This window comes from Zalophus californianus, chromosome 11 (assembly GCF_009762305.2).
Source record: "Zalophus californianus isolate mZalCal1 chromosome 11, mZalCal1.pri.v2, whole genome shotgun sequence".
NCBI classification, from domain to species: domain Eukaryota; kingdom Metazoa; phylum Chordata; class Mammalia; order Carnivora; family Otariidae; genus Zalophus; species Zalophus californianus.
Window position 1 is genome coordinate 105,823,324 of NC_045605.1, and position 25,441 is coordinate 105,848,764.

The 25,441-nt window shown below is 59.3% G+C and overlaps 1 protein-coding gene and 1 long non-coding RNA gene across 8 annotated transcripts in view; one reads left to right on the forward strand and one right to left on the reverse strand.

Annotated features, from left to right (window-relative positions):
• Positions 1-25,441, reverse strand: part of NRXN2 (neurexin 2) — a 98,663-nt gene that overhangs the window by 7,858 nt on the left and 65,364 nt on the right. For 3 of the 6 annotated variants that reach the window (XM_027580348.2, XM_035722953.1, XM_035722955.1), the window contains 5 exons: positions 21,620-21,801; positions 15,776-15,947; positions 11,485-11,574; positions 7,922-8,247; positions 5,550-5,628 (listed from right to left, as the gene is read on the reverse strand). In XM_027580348.2, coding sequence (XP_027436149.1) covers positions 5,550-5,628; positions 7,922-8,247; positions 11,485-11,574; positions 15,776-15,947; positions 21,620-21,801 — 849 coding nt within the window. The remainder of the gene's footprint in view (positions 1-5,549; positions 5,629-7,921; positions 8,248-11,484; positions 11,575-15,775; positions 15,948-21,619; positions 21,802-25,441) is intronic. The other 3 variants (XM_027580338.2, XM_035722954.1, XM_035722956.1) reach the window with 1 other exon arrangement.
• On the forward strand, positions 830-10,039 carry LOC113914797. 2 transcript variants are annotated; one of them, XR_003517529.1, is made up of 3 exons: positions 830-955; positions 8,580-8,804; positions 9,840-10,039. It is a non-coding gene; the product is annotated as an uncharacterized LOC113914797 (long non-coding RNA). The 2 variants fall into 2 exon arrangements; XR_003517530.1 differs by lacking the exon at positions 9,840-10,039 and adding an exon at positions 9,484-9,668.

Below are 25,441 nucleotides of genomic sequence, written 5' to 3' on the forward strand. Positions count from 1 at the left end.
GAACGCTGAGTGTAGTTACGTTGACTGCTTGAGCCTTTGGGCCCCCAAATATGCAGGAGCAGGAAGTGGGCTGTCAACACCATAGGGCCCCCAAGATGGACATTTCCCCCAACACCCACTTCAGAGATGGCCACGGAGGATAAGAACTGGTTAGAACCTCACACAGGGCAGCGCCAGGGCCACAAAGGAGAGGGCGTTTCTCAAAGACCAGAGATGGAGGGTTTAAGGAAGAAACTTCCCCGCTGCAGGGGTGGAGTCTCACTGCAGGGGTGGAGTCTGACATACTGCGTGCTGGCTGGATTTCCTAAAGCTTAGAACTTGGGGCCTCTGTGTGTCTCCTTCCATCTTTCTCTCTCTTTTTATTTGTGTTTGTTTGTTTGTTTGTTTGTTTATTTTCATCCTTCTCTTTTTTCAATTAGTTTTTACTGTGGTGGCTGCATCTGGCCCACCACTGGATTTGGGGTGTGTGCTGAGCTCTGTAGACAGTGAGATCAATTATCCTTTTAGTACACAGGGATCCGGACCACATAAGGGTCCTCAGGAGCAAGTCTGGACCCAACAAGTGGGCCGCCACCTGCCAGACACCCTCCCCTTTGCCGTGACGGCCCTGAGTGGGTAGGGCTTCAGGATGTCAGGAAGAGTGAAAGGGATTGTTGGTGACCCAAAGCCACACTGAGCAGATAAATTGCTAGCTGGTCCCCAAATCTGTTTCTGCTTCCTCCTAGGGGCACAGCAAGACCACACCTCCCCGCCTTCCTGGACACGGAGCTGTGGCCACGTGACTGAGCAGAAGCAGCAGGTGTAATGTGCGTCTCCTCCCGGGCCTGACCCACGGAACCCACCCCTTCGTGACCCCGCCTGTTGGTCACCTTCCACCACAACTGAGGAAGTCACCTGGGGAAGCGGACGAGGCCCTGGAGTAGCCCGAGGAGCTGCCCACCCACCAGGAACACTGGTTTGTAACCTTAAGTGAGGGACAAATCCATTTCTATGTAACAAACCACAGGTGTTGTGGAGGTTATCCATTACTGCAACTGCTGTTACCTTAAGAAACACTAGAATGTGAGCACATCTGCACCTCTGTGATTCTCAGCTAAAGGTGTAGGTCTGAGTGAGTGTGTCTGTGTGTCTGTGGACTTGAGCCTGTGAACGCCTCAGAGGGTCTCGTGTATGTGTGCATGGGGGCCAAGCCTCAGGAGGGATGCGTGCCTATAGGGTACGTGCATGAGCTGCTTCCGTGGTCTGAGCACATGTGGGCATCTGGGGATCTGAGTACACGTGTCCGCGGGCACCTGAACAGCTGTGTGCAGGTCTGAACAGCTGAGTGTGCTCACTCGGAGGCGGGCACTTTACTGGGTCTGAACATGTCTGTATGGCCTGAGGGCCTGAGAATAGGAGGCCTTCCCCGCGCAGCTCAGGTGTGCATCTGAGCACAGGAGTAAGTGTGTCAGTACCTGTGAGAGCCCATGTGGGCCAGTGTAGACACCAGTGTGTGTGCGTGTGTGTGTGTGCATGTGCACTGCTGTAGGACCCTAGTACGAGTCTGTGTGCCTTGAGAGGGCTGAGCACTGGTGTGGCTCCCAGCATGTGTGTGAGTCTGAAAGTATGTGCCTCTGAGTGTGTGTGTGTGTGTGTGTGTGTGTGTGTCTGAGCATGTGCGTGTCTCTGAACACATGGGCGTGAACGTAAGAATGGGCCTCTGCAGGTCTGAGCTACGGGGAGCCTCAGAGTATCCCCTCTCATGGGGCCACGGGAGGGGAACAGGCATGGGTCTAAACAAATGTCTGAACGAGCATGGCCCCTGGGCTCTGGCGACACATAGCCCATCTCTGAGGACCTGTGCACACGTACCCTGGGGATCTCGGCACACAGGTGCCTTCAGGGTGCACGTGGGCGCACCTCTGTGGGAATGAGCCACATGTGCTTGGGACATGACATCCCTTTGAGGATGTTTGTGCATCCCAGTGCCTGTGAACTTATTCGTGGGACACTGTAGGTCTGAGCGTGAGTGCAAACTTGGGTGGAGCTGTGCCGCACACACCTCTGAGCCCGGGCACAGATGCATGCTTCCCTGAACTCATGCAAATATGTGCGCCCACACCTCGGAGGTCTGAGCACACTGTTCTGAACATGCATACACGGTCCCTCTGAACCATCTGTGAGCATCTGTAAGCCTGAGCATGCACGGAGGACGTGGTCGGAGCTATGCAGGTGGATCTGTGGCAGTCCGAGGTGTGGAACTCTGGCAGTCCGAGGACGTGTGTGAACAAGCTCACGCTGAACACACACACCCATCGCGAGTGTCTGAAATATGTGGGTGCCTCTGACCATGTGCATGTGATCCTAAACATTTGGTCTGTGCCTCAACAGGTATGAGTGTGTGTGAGCGTGCCTCCGTGTGCTGAAGACACCCCATGTGCATACCTTGGTGTGACGAGGACATGTAAGTGTGAAACACTGTGGATCTGAGCAGGTGGGTGCCTGTGAGCAAGTGGGCAGGTGTGAGCTTGCTGGGAGATCCATAAATGTATGTGCATGGATATATGTGTGTGTGCCTCTGTGTGTGCTTATAGATGTGTGCCTCTGTGGATCTGAGTCTGGGTGTGCACTTCCTTTGTGCCTCAAGGGGTGCACACTCTAATCCCTGCAGGGGCCAGGCCCCCAACGTAATGCTTGGGTCAGGCTGGCTAAGACGGTGAGACATTACCCACGATGCAGAGCGCGTCCCCACTAAAGGCACTCCCATTCAAAAGAATCTAAACACTGTGTCCGGCAAACGATACCCTTCTTTGACTAGATTGCCAACCTCAAGTGAAATACCCATGTTAGAGGATGATCTCCCCAAGATGGGAGGAGAAGGAGTGGGGCCTGGGGTCTATGAAGGGGCCCAAGTCAAGGGAAAGGATGGAAAGCAAGTAGGGATGATCCCAGGCTTGGCATCTGGACGCAGGGAGGAGGATCTGGCAGGTGAGAAGGATGCAAATGCCCTGGGGTCCCTGGGGTTAGCCCCTGGGTAGCCACAGTCTCCAGGCAGGCTGCCTTCACCTCTAACACTGACCTTGGAGCCCAAGGAGGCCTGGCCCTCGGCTAGAGGAAAAAGCCTCCCTGTACCGGGGGCACAAGAGGGCCTCTGGCTGGAGTCCCCTTTCCCTCTAAGTAGGGGGGTGGCATGGTCTAGATCAGCCTGAGGGGCTCTGGAGTCATCTTGATCTTCGCCTTGCCTCCCATCAAGATAAAAATCCACCTTCAAGCATTTCAGAGTGGCGCGAGTATGGAAATGCAGGCGAGTGCCATGCACATCTCGATGAGAGCCGGGGGCTTCCGACGGCTTCCTCTGGAGGCTTAAGCACACACTCTGCCCTTAATCTGAAGCCGGGTGCTGGGCTGCCCGCCGGCCTCTCCCTATCCCCCAGCTTCCATTCCTCCTCCACCCTCCATCCTCCCCTCATAGGCCTGGCCCTTTGACTGGGGGAGGGCAGCTGACCTGCCTACTTCAGCTTCTCCTTGCTCCCTTGTCCCCACACAGCCTAAGGGAGCTCGGCCCCCGGCGCACACGCTCGGTGCCACAGCTGGGAAGCTAGAACCTTGGTAGATAACGTGTGGCCCTCGTATGGCCCGGGATGTGCTGCAGGTCCCTGCACAGTGGCCGTCTGGCCCAACACTCCTTTCCGTGGGGTCCAAGGAGAGCAGACCCCTCCTCTCACCCCACAGCAGCCCCCCCCAGAGTAAGCACATGTGTGCAAACACATGGGATGGGGCCAAGTGCCCTTCTCTCAGGACCCGCCAGCCCTATGTCCCCAGAGTCCAACCCCAGGGCTCTCATGGGGCCATTCATCACAGCCACTTTCGGCAGGCCCAGGCTCAAGGCACTGCTTCCACCTCCAGGAAAGCCCAGTCCTGACGAGTCAGAGGGGTGAAGCAGGGTCGAGGGGGGGAATGCCATATTGAAGCTGCCAGATGCCCAGAACCTCCCAGAGCCATGGCAGAGCATGAGGGTGCATCCCTGAGCTGAGAGGGCCTAGTGAGATGGAGCCAGATGGCCCCCCGGCAGAGGAGCCTCCCCACAGTGGAGGGCGTCTGTTCCAGAAAGCACCAGCTCTTGGCTATGGATGGGGAGGCCTTTCCAACCCAACAGCCTACAGCTCCTCCAAGTGCCTCAGGGCCCAGGACCACCAAACAACCCTCCTCAGCTCTGGCCTACAGTTTCGGGGTGGCCTGGGCCCCAGAACTGCCTCTGCCTTTGGTCTCTGGAACCTGAGCCTCTGCCCCAAGGCTCCATGGTTTTTCTTGCTCCTCCCCACACTCCTTCCATGGTTGCAGCCTAGGCTCAGCTTGAGCATCTCCTCTGGGACTGGCAGACCCCCCCTCCCCCCCTACCCCAGGCCAGATTCACAAGATATGCCCCAGTCACACTGCCCTCCTCACCTGACTGATCACCTCCCCCAAACCTGCAGGCATCCGCCCCAACCTCCAGCCTTCCAGTAGCAAGAGCCCAGGTGCCACACATTGCAAGGTAACCAGGAGAAGTCTCTGGAAACCCAAGCCAGGGATGAGGCTCCCACAGGCTCATCCAGGAAGTCCCATGATCCCTCACTGAGAAATCTGGCCATATTCAGTCCTTCCTCCCTTCCCGCTGCCAGTTGTAAGCACCAGGACCTCAGCTCCTCAGGCCCTCCCTCCCCCCAGCTCCTCTCAGCCACCCCCAACCTGCTCAGGTGAGCAGCCCTTGCACCCACTGCGCCATTCCACACCCCACACTTCTCAGTTGGCACTCAAGGCCCACCCTTCCTTTGCCAGTCAGGTCTCTCTCTGGGGCCGCACCCTTTTCTCCAGCTGAAAGGATCCAGCAGAGGCCTGGAATGCCACCCCCAGGAAGCCTTCCCTCCCAGCCCTGCTCTCCTTCAATGGCAGGTGCTCCACTAGAAATCTAGACCAGACCTCAGGTCCCAATCTCCCCAAGGGACCACACCTCCCAGCCACGCACTGCCTGGCACAGAGCTGCCGTGTGGTAGAACTGCCCCAGCTTGGCCTGGCAGCCCTGGCAGAGTGGCCACTTCCCTGAGACCGGGAATGAGCAGAGATCTCTACTGCTGACCCAGCAAAAATCAGGCCTCAGGGACTGATGGAAGTTGCAGTTCTGGACCCAAGAGCTGATGGGATTTGTAGTTCCTAAGCTTGCGATCTCCCACCTAACCACCCCCTCCCCACCCCAGACCCAGTAAAGACTCATGGGAGCTGCAGTTACTCATCTCGCTAGGGAAAAGTCTCCCTCTTTCCTTCCCAGCATTCCTTGGCCCTGAACCCCAGGATCCCAAGCTAAGGACCTCACTACCTCGGAGGGCTGGGGCACCAAAGGGCCAGAAACTGCCTTGCCAGAGGGACAATTTGAGGGACCTGGAGGGGGATGGCAGGAAGGCAGAGGAAACTATCGGGGAAAGGTAAGACCTGGCAGCAGGCCCCTTGGGCTCGGGCCAGGTGGCAGGGACAGTCGCCCCCCTCCCATCAGCGTCACCCGGGCCCGGGGCAGGGGAGGGGGGAAAGGCACTCACCAGTACTGGGCTCACACTCTTCCAGGTCCTCGTCATCACTTGGACACTCGGCAGAGGCCACCAAGAGGTCATCCGTGTTCTGTGGGCGAGAGGAGGGGGGGTGGGGAAGAGGGTCCAGCGGTGGGTCAGTAGGCCCCAAAGCCACCTCTTGAGGTGTGGCACCACACAGGAGATGGGTCCTGGGCCAAGACACACACCCTGGTCTGTGCCCCAGTTCTCCCATTGCTGGCTGGGTGACCGAGAGCCTCCTGTTCCCCGCTGCGCAAAGACAGACTGGCCAGCGCCCACCCTGCGGGAGCTCCCACAGCTCCCGGGGATCAGTGAGACGGCTCATGCTGTGTCTTTTATTTCCAGGAAGCCGGGGAGACTGGACACTAGCCCTGGGGGTGCAGGGCCTGGAGCAAGGGGCCCAGGGCATCGGGGAGATGCGGCATGGGGGCCTCTGGAGACCAGCACAGGCAGAGAAGGGAAGCAGGACCTGGGGTTGGGGGGTGGCTCTTGGCTCCAACCCCACTACCCCACCACCCTCATCTGTCTCCCAACCCCCTTCCCAGAGCCCGGAACCAGGCTGCACACAATAATTAGGGCTGTGGTTGCCATGGCAATGGGAGTCGACTTTGTCAGCATTTTCTTTCCTCCTGATTGCAAAGAAAGAGAATCCCCAAGATGAGTGAATGTAAGGGGGCGGGAAGGGGAGCGTGCTCAGAGTGTGTTAGGGAAGAGACCCAAGGAGGGAAACCCAGAGTCCGGGCAGGAATGGTGCCCAAGAGACTGCAGGGTGTGGGGAGAGGGCTCCTGAAGGCCAGAGGTGGGAGGAGTCTGGGGTGGGGAGGGGTGAAAGGGTCACATGGTGCCTCTTCTTCACTCCCGCACCCCCATCCCACCCCCTATCTTCAAAGACTGGTTTTCCTTGGGCATCCTTGCCCCTCCAGCAACCCCCATCCTGTGGGGGCTTCTCCAGCACAGCTGTGACCCCGAAGGCCCCCACCTGCCTCTTCCACCTGGATGGTCAGTCCATCGCCCTCTCACTGAGACTGGGGGGCCCTTCTTGCCTCTGGGCACTGGGCATAGTCGGTGCCCAACCTTGGGGCTCCCTGCTCCCTGGGGCAAGGCCTGGCCTTTGGGGGCCCTAGCTTTTCTTGCCCATGAAGGCAGAGGGGAAGGGGGTTCAGACTCCTCTCTCCCGCCTGCATGAGGCTGTCAGCCAGCGCCAGGCCCCCTACGGCACAGACTGGCAGGGCTGAGGGGACTTCAGGCTCAGGGAGTCGTGCCCTCACTTACAGTGAAGGCCGGCGGAGTTGAGGCACACCCCCCAGGCTGCCCCCAGACTTCTCCCCCCCCCCCCAGCAGCACAGATTTCTCTCCAGACATAGAGGCTCAACGACCATGGGTGATGAGGGACAGCAGTAGCTCGGGCAGGGGGCTGGGGTGACTGAGTAAGGTCTACCATGCCAGGAGTGAGCCCTCCCTGGGCCACAATCATTGACGGCAACAACCAGAAAACTCAGCCGGGCTCCCGAGTTGCCTCCGTAAGTCACACGCCCAATTGGCTTTTGGCACCCGGAGAGCCTCATTCCCCAGGTTCGACCCCCCTCCGGGTACAAGAGAAGATCAACTCAAATCACTTGGGCTTGACCTGACCCAGAGAGAGCACCTGAGCAGGTGGGCAGGCAGTGCGGGGAGGGTAAAGCACCAGGGAACCGTCGGCACCAACACCCCTCCGGCCCACAGGCATAGGGAACCCTGAGGCCCGCTGGGGGGGGGGGGACATCTGCTCAAGGTCACAAAGAGAGGATGCGAGAAGGCAGTGGGCTTGGAGTCCCACTCTGAGGACACCGGCAATCCAGGAGACACTGTTCCGGGCCTCAGCCAGCCTCCAGAGAGCGGCGGCCACCCCCAGCTGAGCCTCCGGCCCCTCCAGGGCTGTCTCCTCGGTGCCCAGCCGGAGCAACGCCATCCTGGTGGTACCCATCTCCCACTCGCTGCCCACACCCCACGGGGCCTGGCCTCCGGCATGTGGCGGGCAGACGGGTCATTCCACCTTCACTCCGGTCCAGACTTCCTCCCTCTTGGGCGGTCTTCCCTGGTCTAGCTGGAGTACCAAACTCCCCCTTACCACTGGGCCTGACCCATAGAAACAGTGACCACCTTCCCACGTACAACATCCCTGGTCACCAGGGCAAAGGCCACTTCGTGAACGAGGCCTTTCCCACCTCACCTGAACCATCGCCATGACAAGGATGCAAAGGAGCCTCCAGGACCCCTCCAGTCCCCTCAGACCCTCCCCTGGGTGCCACAGTTGCTACGTAGACATCAGCCCTTTCCCCCACCCGAGGCCTCGCTCCTCGTCCATCAGCCCCAAGGGTCCTCACCTGGGTGGTGCTGTCCCTCAGCGTGGGGGAGCGGCCCCGGCGTGTGGTCGTAGTAGCCATGGTGGTGGTGGTCTCCATGATGGTGGTGGCCATGTCGGCCAGCAGGGTGGTGGCCGTGGTCTCCGCACTGAGCAGCACGGACGGCCCCTCCCCCACCAGGCGCAGGTGGCCCTCAGTCCGCACATTGGGGTCGCTCTCGGCGGCCAGCGCCAGCACCTTGAGCCCATTGTAGTAGAGGCCGGACACCTGGCCCTGGAAGGGGCGGCCCTGATCCCGGCCCCCGATCTTGATGGCAGCCTGGCTGTTGAAGATGGTCAGCTGGCGGCCTGGTGGGGAGGGGAGTTGGTGGGGGCGGCAGACAGAGGAGGGGCAGGCAGTGGGGAGAGATCAGAGAGGGATGGGGAGAACAGAGGGAAGCCGAGGGAAGGAAAGAGGATGGAGAGGGAAACCAGCAAGGGGGCGGGGGGTTGGAGAAACGAGGGAGGGGCGGACACCAAAGGGAAAGTCCTCGTCAGCCACAGCCCCCAGCCCAGCCAGGTGGGGACCCCAGAGGGGGAGGGGCCCTGAGGCACACATGGGCTGGGAAAGGGAGCCCAGCTCCCCCCTCTCCCCGCCATGCTCGTGCCTCTGACCTTCCCATCCCCCTCTCCTGCTCCAGGGGCATCGCTCCCCCTTCTTTCCCTTCCCTCAATTTGATCCCCATCTTCTCCCTCTGCTTCCCCAAACGTCCCACGCCCGGTGTCGTGCCCCCCGCCCCGAGCCATGGAGCCCTCAGAAGCAGCAGACAGAGGAGACAAAGAGGCGGAGACAGAGAAAGGGACTGGCAGGCTGAGTGGTCAGTGCATGTCAAAGCAGAGAGGGAGGCGACACCGACGTGCCGGAGGTAAGGACGGTGCGCGGGAGGAGGGCTGGCGTGCGTGAGGGTGGGAGCAGCCACGCAGACCCCACTCTGCCGTGCCAGCCACCACCAAGCCCTCTGACCTCTGGCCAGGCTCCCCTCTCGCCTCCCCCCTCCAAGGCCCAGGGGGGGGACCTGACCCTGGAGAGCAGAGGCCTTCCTCCCCGCCAGGATGTGCAAGCACAGAGATGGAAAACGTTAAAGGGACCTTGCTTCGCTCGCTGACAGCCAAAAAAAACCCCGCTCCAGCTCCAATCTCGCTCCCCACTCAGCAGTGACACCTGAGCATTCCCACCTGGGTGGGGTTCGGCTGTTCTTTTTGGTGTTAGTGGATCTGGGGGTCGGTTTAACCCTCTGAGTTTGTTGCTTTGGTTTGGTTTTTAGAAAAGATATTTATTATGTTTAAGTTTAGATTTAACTTTGGTTTTTGGTGTTGCTTATTTGGGGAGGAGGAGCGGCAGGGGAGCTACTCCATTGTCCCCCGCTCCCCTGGACCTTCCCTGCGGGCGCTAGGGGGTTTAAGACCTGGCTTAGCCCTCGTTAGCCTCTGGTTAGTGCCTCGTTAAAGATCTGGTTTAGAGTTAGGTGTCTGTACTCCCTGCCCCCAAAACCTGGGCTGAGGATAGTCCAACTTGTGAAACCCACACCCTCTTTGGAAACACAGGTTCCCTGGGCCACCCAACCATCTGCCCGACCGTCCATGGCGAGGAATCTGCTCAGCCCTCTGCTCGGCCTCTCCCCCCTCCGCCGCCGGTGCCCCCCCACTGCCCAACTCCTTACTCTGCCCTGGAGCAGTGGCACCCTCTTCCAAATGGGGGAACCGGAGCCCACAAAAGCTGAGCACTAGTTAGTAGCAACCGGAATGCCAGACCCAGAGAGGTGCCTGAGGACTACCACGTCCAGAGATTACTCCCAGGCATAAGAATTAGGAGACGGTCAAGAGGAGAAGGCTCATACAGTCGTTGAACACATTGGGGAAGCAAATGCTTCACAATTAAACGACAGGTTTCTTTCTCACAGGACTTCTCAGTGTCTTTATTAAACCAACGTCCACGTGCATCTCCAAGAGGAAGAAATGGGATTTGGCATTTCCCAAGCTCCTTTCACCACAGTCTGTTTCTTGGGAAGCCTCTCATGGGACTTGCGCTTCACCGGACATGTTTTGGAACGGGAAATGGACTCATTCGATAAATATTTATTGAGCACCTACCACATGCCAGATGCTGACAGTAAAATAATCCCTCCAAGAGGGCCCAGATCTCGTTCTTAAATACTTTCCTGCTCTTTACTTCATCTCAGTCTCCCAGCAGCCCCCAGGAGATAGGCTGAGGGGGCTGACCCCTCATGAGAAAGGGGAAGTGAGCTCCTCCTTCCACACTCTGGGAAATACCAGAGCATTCTGCCCCACCACCCCTCCCCCACCAAGGGCCTGTCCAGCTCTGCTTACCTGGGGTCACAAGTTGTCCCAGCCTCAGCCCAAGCTGCTCCCTTGGCCTCTCTAATTCTGGGAGAGGGAGTTGGGTAATGGAGAGGAAGCTACACAGGTTAGCGAACTTGGCCCCTGCAGCCCCGCCCGCAATGAACTCCTCAAAGGGTTAAAGTTCGCCCCGCTGGAGAGAGCAGCCCAGTGCGGCTGGGGGCTGTAGGTTTTAGCGATGTCTGTTACAGTCCCTTTAACTTTTTGTCCTGTTATGGATTTATCACATCTGGTTATCAACATGTTTAGTCCCCGCTGGCTGTGTGGGGGGCTGGAGGTGACATTTGGGGGTTTTAGCTGGGGCAGGCCCCAGTGGACATTTAAAAGCACAGTTATCAGCTGGTTAGGTGGGGATTTAACAGTGCTACTTCCCCCCTAGAGTTTAGCCTTAGAGGTACAGAGCTCGCCCCCTCTCCGAAGGGAATGGGATGGCTTTGCCCTTGGCCCCAACTTCCCTTGGTGACAAGTGGCCTTCTCCCTCACACCCAACAGTGCCTCGCCACTCAGCTAGCCTGTTGTCTTCCTCATCCGCTCAGCCAGCACAGAAAGCCCTGTGGGACGGCTGCCCCTGCCCCTACCTCCTAGTTTCTCCCTACCCCCACCTCTGTTTACTTCCGAGAGGCCTTCCAGACCAACGTGGGCCCATTCCGGAGACAGTGTCCCACAGCCACTCCCTTGGGTGGGTGGGTGGGGGTCTTTCCTGTAGGATGTGAGCCCCCCCCCCCCACCGGCCGCTTCCCTTTCCTCCTAGGATGACCCCGGTGAAGCCTTCCCACCCTCCTTTTGGATCCTAGGATCAGCACTTCCTGCTTTTCAGCGCCCTGTGGCCCTCTGGCCGGCCCTTCACCAAACCCTGCTCCCGATCTACACTCCAGCCTGCTGTACCAGGTTCGGGAGGCTCAGCTCGGGGATTATCCTAGCCCATCCCAGCTTTGGAAAGAGCCCAAGGACTCTCCCTCTTCTGAGCAAAACCCAGCCCTGTCCAGAACCACCACTCTACTTCTAAAGACACAGATGATTGACTCCAGAGAGGAAAGGGGGGGGGGCATCCCGGGGGGGGGATCATCAGGCCTCCGCTAAGGGGCGGGCGACGGGGAAGGCACGGTGGGGAAAGAGAGAGCTCTGCACCTTTAAGATAGTGTTTTTAAAGTTAATTAATTAATTAATTAATTAATTCTGGTTAATTACCTTTGTCGAGCAGCCACTCATCTACTACTCGACCAAGCCGGTAGGGGATTCTCTGTCTAGCAATCGCCAGGCGCTCGTTATCAAAGTTTCCTTGGAAAAGTTTAGAAAGACAGTAGGTTTCTCAGGCGGCGAAGTCCAAAGGAGTTAGCAAAGTAATTACGCGTTTCTCAGGAGATTCAGAGTAAAGCAGCAACATCCACCGGAAAGGGGGGAAGGTCCACCCAAGGCGGGAGAAGAAGCACTGGATCCCTCGTCCTCCCGTCCCCTCCCTAGGCTCCCGTCCAGAGCCAGCCCCACCCGAGGGGCACGAGTGACCCAAAGAAAAAGACAGGGACATAGAAGAAAAGGAAAGGGGATGGAAAAGAAAAGGCAGCTGGAAGGTCAAAGGTCAGAGGTTAAACAGGTTTATCTGGCTCAAAGCTGCTGTGCCCACCTTCCTTCCCCATCCCAGAGCGGGGCAGTGAGGGCAGGGAGGGGCATTTAGCGGGTTTAAGTTAGGGGTGGGGGGCCTCAGTGGCCCAGCTGGTTACTGAGTTTAGAGGGTGGTTTAGAACTGGGAGGGATGGGTTAAGTGGGGTTTATGCGGCATTTAGGGGGTGGCCCGGCACTCACACTTAACAGTGACATTTAAACCACTTCTGCAGGCACTCAGCTCCCTTTCCCTTCCGTGCTCAGCTCCCCGAGGCGCCTTCTTTGCCAGCTCACCCCGCACCCCTACCCCACCGGCTTCCACCCCCATCCCGCCCTCCCCAAAGGGCCCACTGCTGCAGCCTTGCCACCCTGCCCACCATCCCTACAGGTCACCCTGCCACCCCGCCACCCCACCCACCCCTCTGGCCTTCTCCACCTCTCCTGCAGCCATCTCTTCCATGCCTCTAAGCCTGCCCTGGTTCCCTCCCCACAGGCCCTCCCAAGCCCCTCTGTCTGGCGGCTCTCTCCCCCCATCTCAGCCCCATTCCAAGACCCTCAGACTCAGCTCTGCTCTGGTCCCCTTTTGTCTCTGCCCTGGGGACCCAGCCCAGCTCCTGACCCCCATCACTCACTAGCCTTTCTCCTTCAGGCTCCTCCCCCTGATCCCTAACCCCATCCCTTCTCCACCCTGCCTGTCCCTCTCTCCACTCACCATTGTCCAGGCCCTGGAGATGGGGAGCAAAGATTGTGTGTGTATATGTGTGTGTGTGCGCGCGCACGCGCGCACCTATATGAGAGAAACAGACTTTGGAAAGGGGTTTGTCAGTGTGCCTAGGAGTTCGGTGTGCTCCTCCCCACACCCACAGGCTGTGGATTACCCTAGTCTGTAGCAGTGGAAATGGAAATGATTTCCTTTGGGGGAATCTGGCCACTCTTCCCATTGAAACCATGTACAGTGTTCAATAACGTGTTGGCGGGGGCCGGCGGGGGGGCTTTCCTGCTCCTCTCACACTGCATGGCTGTGTGTGCCCCCAATGAGGCCTGGGCCCGGGCCTGCCGTGGACAACTCCTGTGAACGAGCACACAATGTGTCCGTGTGTGTGCATGGCTGCTGCCTCCCTAGGTGCTTCTGACACAACAAGACCTTGCCTTCCCTATGGATTTAGGTCACTAGTGTTTCAGTAAAAATGGATTGTTCACTCGTTTAGTCACTCAGCAAACATTTCTTAAGTGCCTGCTCTATTCCTCGTGCTGGGTATTGGAGATGCAAAGACGAAGGCTTGGCCCTTACACGCAGAGTGCCCCAGCCAAGCAGGGGAGACTGGCAAGTGGCCAGTAGTGTTCTTTGTTCTGCTAGAGGTGGCACAGGGCATCCCAGCCTGGGGATGGGAGTGAGAGGGACCAAGAAGACCCTGGAGGAGAGGTGAAGGGGCCAGAAGGGAGTCAGGCACAGCAAGGAGGGGGGAGCACATATGCAGAGCCAGAGACTCAGGAGGGCAGTAGGCTCTCAGACACCTCCCGTGTGTGTCTGTGTAGCTGTCCCTGTGTGTGTCCCAAGAGGAAGGGAAGAATGCACATCTGCCTCATTGGAGCACATAACAGTTCTAACTAAAGTTCTGTTTGTTGAGCACTTCCTCTATGCCATGCCTTTCTAGTGCTTTCTTGGGTTATTACTACGAGGTGCCGATTATCCCTATCTTTCAGAGGTGGAGACAGATTCACAGAGGCCAGATGACTCACCCAAGGCCGCATGACTTGTCAGTAGGAGGTCCAGGATTAAAAGGACTCGGAGCCTAAGAGCTGAGTCTCTGTGCTCCTGAAAAGTCTGGAGGCCCAGGGTCTGGGCCAGTGCAGCCTGCCAACCCAGCCCGCCAGTGGGGCTCAGGATGACACTTGGCTTTCGTCGACCATCTGCCCTCACACTGCACACAGGCAGGCACCAGGTTACCCTGGTTTGTGAGAGAGGGGGCACCCACCAGTCTTCCCCACCCCCCGCCAGGGGTCCCTGAGCAGAAGAGAGCAGGCATGAACCCTCCAACCTGGCCCCTGGCCTGAGGGGCCCCAAGGGAAGAAGCTCTGGACCCAAGTCATGGCTTGATGTGGTGAAGCCTTCATGTCCTCCCAGTACAACCCTGTTCAGCCCAGGCTGGAGTCCTCACTCTTACCACACTGTTGCCCTCACATGTGTGTGGCTGAGAGAGAGAGAAGACTGATGGCCATAGGGTAATCACACCCGCGCAGCCTAGCCTGTGCACCTGCAACACTTCACACAGGAGTATTTGTGTGCTTCAGCGACCCCACACAGGCCCAGAACCTGGGTGTAGGCTGGCGTCCCTCGGCAGGGCTCGTGTTTCTCCTATGTCAGTCTGACCTCACAAGTCTTTGCTGTCATCCATGTGTCTGTGGTTGGCCTGTATGTCTGTTAGCCTCTGTATTTCTTGGCGGGGTGGTGGGGGGGTGGGGGGGGATGTGGTTCTCTTTAGCTCCAGAGAGGGTTGGGCACAAGCCTGCACGATGGGGAGCTGGGAACCTACACTGGCATCTTTCTGCCAGTGTAAGTGGGCCCATGAGGGTTTGCACACCTGCACCTTTCCCTGTCCTTCTGCCCACACCCTTCTCAGCCAGCGTGGGGCAGCCTCTCTGCCCCCGCCTTGGCTATAACTTCTGCCTCAGAGAGGGACTGAGGCTGCAGATGCTCTCCCTTCTCCTCAGTCGCCCCCATGTGTGACTGTGCGGGGTCGCTCAGCCAGATCATACCTCCGCAAGTCTGCATTTCTGCAGTTCTCCCCTGCAGTGGCTCCCTTCCCCTCCCCCTTGGTCTCCCGCGCTGGGCTCTCCTCCTCTCCTTCCCAAGGCTCTGTCCACCTCTTCTCCCACTGGCTGGGTCCGTGCCACAGCATCTCCATATATCTCTCTGCATCATTCCGGGGCTGCCTCCGTCTCTGCTACTGTCCCAGTGACTGTTCCTATATCTCTCCAACGCCCCTCCCCTGGCTCCCCCGCACTCTGAGGCTCTTTCTCTGCCTCCTCATCTCTCCTATGTCCTCACCCCCTCCCTCCCCTTGCTCCTCAGACCTTGGTTTGTCCTGGGCCACCACAGCCATCACACTGTGTGACGCTATCGAACGTGCCCCGTGCTCCCCCCTAGACTGCGAGCTCCCTGCAAGCAGAGGCTGTGTCCTGTTCCCCCGTGTCGCCCGAGCCTGACACCTGGGAGGCTCCCTGTAAAGGTCTGTGGAATGCGCTTGCACCCCTGTCACTTGGCATTCTCTCCCTTTCACCATGTCCCTTATTCCCTGAGACATTGGGGTTCCTTTTCTCTGAGCCTCTGTGGTCACTTCTCTTCCTTTATCTAGATCTCCTGATATGGATCTGATTTGCTCTTTGTAAAGACTTTGGTTCATTCCTTGGTTCCGTCCTTGGGATCAGGCCTGCCTCCTCGCAGAGATATATTTTGGGTTACTGATGGATCTCTCTTTGGTTTCTGCATCTGCCTCCTCATTTCGGCCTGTCCCTCAATTCTAAACCCATCCTTTGCTCGGTCGCGTCAGACTCTCCCTACTTCTACCCCTCTTCCTCTTCTCTTCTCCCCCACCGCCACCTGGACCCTGGCCTTGCAGCCTTCCCAGCTCAGCTCCGCCCCCTCCCTAGCCCACAGACTCCCACCACCGAGGTCTAGCTCCGCCTTGCGAATGCCGACGTTTCTCTTTAGCCACGTCCCCACTAGCCCTGCCTTTCGCGCGGCCTCACCCCAGCCCCAGCACGGCCGGCAACCTCCCCACTTAGCCCCGCCCCCGGTGCAGGCAGCGATCCTATCAGAGCTCGCCTTGCCCGCCCCGCCCCGCCCGCAGCACCTCCTCCGCGCGCCGGCACCGCCTACCTGCCGGGTACCGCTCATTGACCGGCCAGCTGTCCACCTGCAGGGTGGCGTTGCCGCCACTTCGAGTGAAGCGCACCACGTGGTATTTGCCGTCGCTCACGATGGCGTTGGGCTCATCGATGGTAATGTCGTCCGTGCCCACGTTAAAGATCACCCCCACGGTGCCCTGGTCCTGGGGACAAGGAGGTAGAGGTCAGCAACCGGGAGGGAATAAGAGTTCACTCTTTCTAGAACTCCACCTGTGACCACTGGCCCAAATCTGTGGCACTTCACAGCTTTAAAATGCACATCTCCTCATCATGCCTTTGCTGACCTTCTCACCCGCCCAAAGAGGTGGGCAGGCTTGCCTCTCTCTCACTCGCAGGCATGGGAGTGACCTGAGATTCAGAGAGGTAGAGACCACGGTGGGGTGCAGAACCTGGCCCGGGAGCACTTCCACTATCCACACCTGCCTCTTGCCTTTTGGTTCGTTCAGAATATTCACAAATGTTTACAGGGCACCCATTCTGTGCAAGGGCCACTGAGTCCAGGCCCCAGACATGGTGGCCAGGACCAAGCTGGGGGCCAATGGAAGCTCAGAGGGTGGAGGATTCCCTAGGGCATGACCAACACTTTCCTCCGTGCCAGAGGAAAGACTGGCCTCCCTGCTCCCTACCACCCCCAGCCTCGAGCCTCCCCTTCTCTGCATGCTCAGCACTGAGCAGGTCCCCCAGGGCCCCTGCACTAGGGCATCAACATGCCTCTCCTGGCATCTCATCAGGCCCCATGTTGGTCAGGCCTGAGTGTGAAATCATAGGAGTGGAGGTGGGGGTCTGAACTCTGTATTTTGGGGGGTGATGAGTATGGAAAGAGATCAGGGAGACAAACCAAAGTAGACTTATTAAGGAAAGATGAGTGTGTGGGTATAAGGGGTAGACAATGGGGCTGGGAGCTGAGGAAGGACACAAGAAGAAAGTGAGAGACCCAGGCCTGGAGAAGGGAAGCAAAGAGTCAGTCTCAGCAACCTCTGGGACCTAGGGTCCCAGGCTCTGGACACGGCAGGGCCTGGGGACCCCTGCAGAGGCCACCCAGGATCCAGCCCCAGAAGAGTTCTGTTGATGGCACTGGTGTGAGAGGGAGCACTTCACCAAACCCCTAAAATGTGCCGGGCCCTCTGTTCTCTTCATCCCCACAGCAACCCTCTCAGGAAGCTGATGGCATTCCCAACTCACCAAGGAGAAAACTGAGGCTCAGGGAGGTTGAGTAACACCCCCGAATCCACATCACAGGAAAAGAACCCCAGATTTGAACCCCAGTGGGCCTGACTCCAAAGCCAGTGCGCTCTCCCTCCCACTGGTCTAGGGAGACACTGACTCAAACTGCAGGGGGATGATCTGAGCAGCTACTAAGGCCAATCCCCCTGAGAGACCAAAGACACCTACCTAAAGAAGCCAGCGGAAGGCCCAGGAGGCCCTAAACCTGAGCTCCCATTCCATTCCCATGCACTTGCCAGCAGCACTTGAGCTCAGCCTCCTGAGTCCCCCACAGCCCTCCTCCTGCACAGGACAGACACCCACACAGGCTCACTTAGGCCCCCTGAATCACACACAGTCATAGGACCCAGATCATCAGAGAATATACACACTCACACAGGTCTTCCTGAAAGACTACCCCAGTCCAGCCTGGGCATGAGGGCCCATTCACCTGCCAGCTCCTCATCCAACAGAGCCAAGCAGCTTGGTGGCACTGAGGATGGGATGTGGGGCTCACAGATGGGGCGGAGACTGGGGTTTTGCAGAGAGCCGGGCACAGGGTGGGCAGCTGTGGCTCACTTGGGAGATCCAGGCCTGATCCCTTCCCACCTTGTGGGCCCAGTTCTCCCCCTTCTAGAACCTGGGAAAGCCCCCGCCACACACACACACACACACACGCACACGCACACACACGCATGCACACGCACGCGCGCACACGCACACACACGCACACATGCACACACAGTCATACACGCATGCAGCATCTCTCCTCAGGTGCAGTAAAGCAGGGAAACTGAGGCCGGGCTCGCCTAACAAAGAGTATTCACAAGCCCCACGCACCCACCACCCACAGACTGACAACATCCCAGGGAGACTGGATGATCACATGCTCCCCACACACATGAGGGAAACAGCCGATGCTCCTCAGTACTATTATTAGCGATAACATCGCCCAGAATAGCATCAGCCCCTTGGACGCCTCAGGGGCTTTCTCCCTGTGAGGCTCAGGCCAGACGGTGATGGTGGTCAAGGAGTAGAGGCCGCCTGGGAGCTGGGGTGCCAGGGAGGCCTGCGGGGGTGACTGGAAGGCAGGACACCCGGGTTTCCTAGGAGGCAGCCGAGCTCAGAGCCATACACTCCGGGGGAGAGGCAGCTCCCAGAGCTGCTCCCGACGTGAAGTCAGTTGTCACTTCTGTTAAAGTCATTAATTCCTAATTCCCCAATTACCTCATTAGGCGGCAGTGGGGAGAACGCGGCCGCTCCTACAGCAAATAATTATGGGAGTCAAAATTAATTTGGCAAAGTGGAGCGACGCTTTATTAGAAACGTCAAATTGCTTTTCTCTTATTTTGCTGCCGCCTCCCCACTCTCTGAGAGCTGCTAGTGACGCACGGCAGCAGGAGCTGGTGTGTTCCCAGGAGAGGAGTGGCTTGGGGGCTGTCCCCCAGGGGCTTCAGCCCGGCTGGCCCACCCGGTGCTCCCCTCAGAGCTTGCCTCTCCCAGGGCTCGCACCCTTCCTCCGGGGCCCCAGCCCTCAGCTGGCGCCCCACCCCTGCCCTCTGCAGCACCAGGCACCAGGCCTCATCCCTCCATAACCCTGAGCCAGGTGAGGCCTGGGGGAATGCTGGGAGAGAAGAGGGGGTCCCTTCTCCCTGCACCCCGAGCCCCTACGCTATCTCTTCAGCGCTGGGGAGCCCTGTCTCCTAACCCCACAGACACAAAGACCCGCAGGAGTGGTCAACGAGGCAGACGCAGAGCACAGGCAGATCTGGAATCCCAGACGCTCGGGGTGGGGGCTGATACCGAGCGCTTCCTGCAGGCTGGGCCGTGTTCTGAGGGCTTGACACACACAGTCTCACTGGACCCTCACAGACTCCCTTTGTCCTTTTACCGTCCTGTTATCGGGCCACTCCACAGATGAGGACGCTGAGGCTCATGGGGTGAATGCACGAGGCCAGAGCAAGGAAGTGACAGAGCCGAGACTCAAACCCAGGCCGTCAGCTCCGAAGCCATGGCTGGCCTCTCGCGAGTGTGTGGAGACAGAGCACAGCCCTCATTCCCAGACGGGGCCACGGGGACACAGCCACACCTGCCACAAGGCCAGGAGACTGGAGTAACAGCACATACCACTCTGCTGGGGAAGGCACGTGGGGAGCGGCACACGTGATCAGGGGCCGCGAGCCTCTCCACCACAGTCCCTCGAGGCCCCACTGTCAGTCCTGACACCAACAGAGTATGCTCCCAGCCCCACGCGCCACACACACTCATGTGTGCCGTCCACAGCCACGGTCTCTCACCTCCAGCCGGAGACACTGTCCCACTCACACAGGCACGAACCTTCCAGGCCTTCTCCCCCGGCGACTCGCCCCTCCGCACCCCTTTCCAACACACTTCTCTGCCTGGCCTCCCCCGTCCAGCACCCAGCAGCTGCGGCTCCCACTCCAGCTCCACTCCGCCCACGGGACATCTCACACCTCCTGCCTTTGCTCCCTGGTGTTGGGGGAGGTGTGTGCAGCCAGGGGACCCTGAAAAGTTGATGTGCACGGAGGGGCCAGTTGCCACAGTCCAGTCAGATGGGGAGGGGCCAGAGCTCAAACATACTTCCTTGGTCCCCCTAAAGCCCAGGACCCCCTCACCCAGATCTTTCCAGCACAGAGAGCCTGGCCACCTTGCTCGATCCCCCGGCTCAGGGGGTCCTGGTCACGGTCAGCACCTGGGATGTGGGCAGCAGGGGACTTACAGGTGGAAGTGGAGATTGAGGTCAGAGGCCCAGGGGTTAAAACCATGAGAAGGGGACGGGGAAGAGGCTAAGTGCAGAAATGAAACAGAGCAAGGCCAGAGGCCACTGGGAAGGGTATGGGGTAGGACTAGAGATGGAGAAAGGGTCAAGGAAGGAAAGGGGCTACCTGAAGACCAGAGTTAAGAGGAAAACTGAGAGGAGCTGTGAATATGGTGGTGAGGGGGTTGGGGCATGGTATGACAGGGGGGTATGGCAGGTAGGACATATGGTGGTCAGGGGGTATGATGGGTAGGGCATATGGTGGGTAGAGGGGTCTGGTGGGCAGGGGGTATGGCAAGAATGGTGGGTATGGCAGGTAGGGTGAGGAGGGCATATGGCGAGTAGGGGGGTATCACAGGTAGAGGGTATGTCGGGTAGGGGGTATAGAGGGTAGGGGGTATGCCAGGTAGGGTGTATGTCGGGTAGTGGGTATGGTGGGTGAAGGGGGATATGGAGGGTAGGGGGTATGGAGGGTGGGGGTATGGAGGGTAGGGGGTATGGTGGGTAGGGGGTATGGAGGGTAGGGGGTATGGAGGGTGGGGGTATGGAGGGTAGGGGGTATGGAGGGTGGGGGTATGGAGGGTGGGGGTATGGTGGGTAGGGGGTATGGAGGTAGGGGGTATGGAGGGTGGGGGTATGGTGGGTAGGGGGTATGGAGGTAGGGGGTATGGAGGTAGGGGGTATGGCGGGTGGAGGGTATGGCAGGTAGGGGGTATGGAGGTAGGGGGTATGGGGGCTGGGGGTATGGAGGTAGGGGGTATGGGGGGTAGGGGGTATGGCGGGTGGAGGGTATGGCGGGTGGAGGGTATGGTGGGCAGGGGGATATGCAATAACGGTGGATATGGCAGGTAGCGTGGAAGGGGGGGTATGGAGTGTAAGGGGGCAGGGGTGCGGTGGGGAGGGCAGATAGGGGTAGGTCTGGCAGGAGGCCCAGAGGGAGGCACTGGAAAGCGGCAGAGGTTGAGGCGGGAGGATGGGCAAAAAAGGGCAGAGCCAAGTGGGCCAGGAGGTCCAGGTGGGGATGTGGTGCTGGACCAAGAAGTTAGAGAGGAGGGAGCTTGACAGAGAGGGTACAGGGGAGGCAGGGTAAAGGGGCCACTGGGAGGGCAAAGGTCATGGGAGCGGAGGTTAAGGGCAGAGCAGAGGCAGCCGCAGATCTACAATCAAGGTGAGGAGCAGGCACGGACTGCTCTGGGGCCAGGAGATGTGAAGAAGCAGAGCGAGATAGGGGCGCCTGGGCGGCTCAGTCGTTAAGCGTCTGCCTTCGGCTCTGGTCATGGTCCCAGGGTCCTGGGATCGAGCCCTGCATCAGGCTCCCTGCTCAGTGAAGAGCCTGCTTCTCCCTCTCCCACTCCCCCTGCTTGTGTTCCCTCTCTCGCTGTCTCTCTCTGTTGAATAAATAAATAAAATCTTTAAAAATAAAAGAAGCAGAGCGAGAATCTGGGCAGGACACAGCCGGCTGCCCTGGGTGGTCTAGCAGTGAGCAGGCGGTGGCCCAGGCCAGTCACCATGTGGGGACACTTCATGGGCTGCAAGAAGGCCCAGAAGGCTCAAGGAGGCCCTGTGTTCAGGAAGGTCAGAAGACACAGATGGAGTCAGGGAGTGGGGAGTGGAGAGCTTCCAATCAGCTAGGGTGGCTCTGGGAATGCATGACAGGAAGGGAGTGGGCCTCAGAGGCAGAGCCACGCAAAGGGACCTCCAGGAATTGGGGAACACATGAGGGAAGATTCGAGGTGCTGATCCCATGGCAATGAGAGGACTGAGTAGATTTGGGGTAGGAAGACCGGGGGTGGTGGGGGGCTGGGGGCAGGGGCCAGGGCCCTAGATCCTTACGATGTGCAGCTGTAAGTAGTCCCCGAGGCCGGAGGCACTGTCCACCCGCACCAGTACAGCACTCCGCTGGTGCGTGCTGAAGCCCACGGCCAGGCGGTCCATCCTCGTGCTGGGCCGGTCATTGGGGGGCCACGTGTAGGTGATGAGCGCTCCCCCCTTCCCAAAGATGTATGTGGTCCCGGCTGCAAAGAGAAGGGAGAAAGGGAGATATGACTTCAGGCGAGCGAAATTGGCAGGCCCTAGGGGCTGCAACCAGAGCACAGGGCCACCGGGCTTGGGCTGTGATGCCCACAGCAGCCGCCAGCCCCGCAGTCCTCGGGAACAGTTGGCGGGCGGGTGCCCGGTGAGAGCCTGTGCACGCGCACAGACAGATGTAGCTACCTCATCAAGAATTCTAGCTGTAATTACAGCAACACAGAGAGGCAACAGAGAGAGTGACACAGAGAGAGAACCCAGAGAGAGGCTGCAAGGGGATCGAGAAGTGTACGGAGGGCAGGTGGGCCCCGGGGGGCCTGGGCCCCACCAGCTCAACTTCTCTCAGCGCTGGCGGAGGTGACAGATTAGAGGTGTGGGCTTCCGTGGGGCCAAGCTGAGCAGGCACCAAGGCGAAAGGAGCCCCAGGCGATGGCGAGAGGCGCAGGGGCTGTGTTCAGCTCTGACTCATAGCCCACAGCCTGGCATCCTTCCACCACCTGCCCCCACCCCCTCCCAAACCCCTGGAAATCCTGGTCCCAGTTTGCCTAGGACTCCTTGCTTCCACTCCCAATTAGGGGGCTGCCTGGGTCCCAAAAGAGGGGGTGCCTGGAGCCTTACCCGGCAAAGAAGAAACAGGTATTGGGGCTGGGGGTGTGGTGGTATGGAATAGAGACTGACAGAGGAGGAAGGAGGCAGAGAGACAGATGGACAGAGAGGGACAGAGAGGGGTGTAGGTGAGGGAAAGTGGGAGAATGGGAGCCAGAGATGAAGGCTCCCTCTCCCTGCCCTCCCCCACCCCACCCTCCCTCCCCCTCCTAGTCTCCTCCATCCGGCTGCCTGCGGGGGCGGGTGTGAGGTCCCTAACGATCTCAGCCCCAAAATAAACCCCATTAGTCGCCATGTTCCCTCCTGTGGCTGACTGGGCTCCCGGGGGTGGGGGGTGGGGGGCAGACGGACGGCTGGGGTGGGAGCTGGGGGCTGGTCACCCAGTTTCCGGGAAGGGAGCCTTGTCTGGGAAGCCTTAGAGGACTAGTACTCCGGGGCCTTCAGAGAAGGAAGAGAACAATCTTGCATTCTTTAGAACATAAATGGAGCAGATGAGATTCATAAAACGCTTAATTAAATAATTAGCCACTAACAACTCCTCTCAAAGCACTTCTTGGGGGAGAGGGGTTCAGGGGAGGACTTACCCAGAGAGAGAAAGGCAGGTGGGGCCTGAGGGCAAAAGCCTGAAGTAGCCTGGGAGGAAAGTGGGGCCTCCAGGTAGGAAGGAAAGCCCTGGGGTCAGGGAGCTAGGAGCCGGTAAGGCGAGGTCAGAGGAGGGCCTGAGGCATGAGACACTTCGGAGGCGCGCAAACCCGCTCCATGTTTGCTCCATCAAGAGGGCAGCCCAGCTGGTAACACTAAGGCCCCTCAAGCACCTTGGGGCATCTCTCACCTCAGGGACTAGGAGCCCCAGTGCAGTTTGGACCAGCAGGGATGAGGGGGCTCTACCCCAGGAAGCTCCCAGGCCCCTGAAGGAGGGAGGCGCCATCTGCACCACCTGCAGGCCCAGGACAGAGCTGAGAAGGGAAGGCTGCTGCCTGGGTCCCAGAGAGGCAGTGAGGCCAGCAGGGCTTGGCGGGGGGGGGGGGAGGGGGGGGGCGGTGGCAGGAGCTGTTCTCCAGAGCACTTGTCATCAATGCCTTCTATCTCCCCAGATGTGGCCAGAGAGGAGAGATGACCCCGGCCCCAGAGCAGGGCAGGGCAGGCAGGAAAGAACCACCCTGATGCCTAATAACTGGCAGACAGAGGGAGCTTGGCTCTGCCCCCTGCCCCCCAGACCAGGTATCCTTTATACCTGGGGGCCCTGGAGGCCCCATGGTGAGGGCAGAACCCTCAGGATGGGGGACCCAGGATTAGGGAGGAGAGCTGGCTGGTGGTAGGGTACACAGTGAGCCACACCCCCACCCCAGGCGGGTCACTTGCCCGGAAGGGGCTGGGCCTGCAAGCTGGGAGCAGGGTAGGCCTCAGCCGGGAGCAGCCTCTCCACTCCCAACACTGCAGCACTCTGGAAAACCGGCTGTTTCCATGGCAACCATAATACCCAGGGTCCTCCCTTCCCCCCGCCACTCACAAGCTGTAAGTCCCAATTTGGGGCGTGGGGAGGGCCAGGGGAACTGAGATTGCTGACCTTCCTCCACACAGCTCCTCTCCCAGCCTCCCTGACCAGAGACCGCTGCCTCTTCACCTCATGGGCTTCAGGGTCCCCCAAGTCAGACGCAGGAGGGGCTCATTGGGTTCCTTGGTACCTCAGACCCGCCAAACCCTATGTCCGTGGGACCTGCTTCCAAACCTCCCAGGTCTAAGGGAAAGGAAGCCCTTCCTCCTCACTTCCACACCCCAGGAACCCAGACAGCACATCGCCTTGGAGAGAACCCTGCCTGAGCCCAGAGAGGGTCTGAGGAGCAGGCAGGCCCCACGCCCCACAGGGCACTGAGGCCTCCTGCCGGCACTCAAGCCCCAGGCCCCACAGCAGACCCGTCCCCAGGGAGGCACCCACAGACCCCACACCCACACACAGGCGAGGACACACCCAGCTGCACACAAAGACCCAGTGTGGGGAGGCAGGCTCCGGGAGGAGGCACGAGGCAGCATGGCGGGGAGCGCACAAAGACGGGCCTTGGCAGGCAGCGAGGGCAGGGGCCGGCTGGACGCGGGACAAGACGGCCACATGTCCCCGCCCCCGAGGCCAAAGGCTGCCCCGCCCCAGCCCTCCAGCCCCCACCGCCCCGCCCCACCCCCCCACCCCGGTTCCCAGTCCCCAGCCCAGGCCCTGCTAGCCCGGCTTCCCCCAGGGTTTACTACCCAGCTGTTCTAACCCTGCAGCCAGTTTATTACACGGGGCAGGCCTGTTAAAGCCTAAGGGCGTTTATTACACTGTGGGGGAACCGGGTGGAGAGACGTGCCTCTTGCACCGACAAGGCTGAATGGCTTGTTGGACTGGGGCAGCAGTAATTACCCTGGGGAGACATTTCTCCCTCCAGCAGGGGGGGTGGATGGCAGGCAGGAGGGCAGGGCCCTGAAGGTAACTCCCGTCTCTCCCCCCACCCCACCCCCTGCAAGCTGTCCTCCACGCCCCTGGCCACCAGACTCCCCGGGGGCGCGCAGACAAGGAGGCCAGGACACCACACAGCATCCAGAACCTCTGAAAGTTTCCAGAAAGAGCTCCGGGGGAGGGGCCTAAGCCAAGGCCCAGAATGTTACTCTAGGATGGCCCAGACCCACTGTCTTTGACCTCCCCATCTAGCTAGTGAGCTACATAGTGCCTAGCAGGGGGGAGGGGGGCACACAACCCTGAAGCCCAAGGCAAGAGAGCCTCTGGCCACACACAAGGTGCCACGGGCCCAGGTACCCACCACCAACGGCCCAGGGCTGGCACCTTCTGTCTACACCCAACATCATCTGGGCCTCCTGGACCCCAAAATTCACTGACCCCAGTAAAACACTAAATGATCAAGAATCTTCCCTAGAGTTCCCACACACCTGCATTCTAGAAAAACACAACAACCAGCCATTAATAATGGTTAGCTAATGCAGACCCAAACAATAAACTCATTTCTTGTAAAAAAAAAAAAAAACACCCAC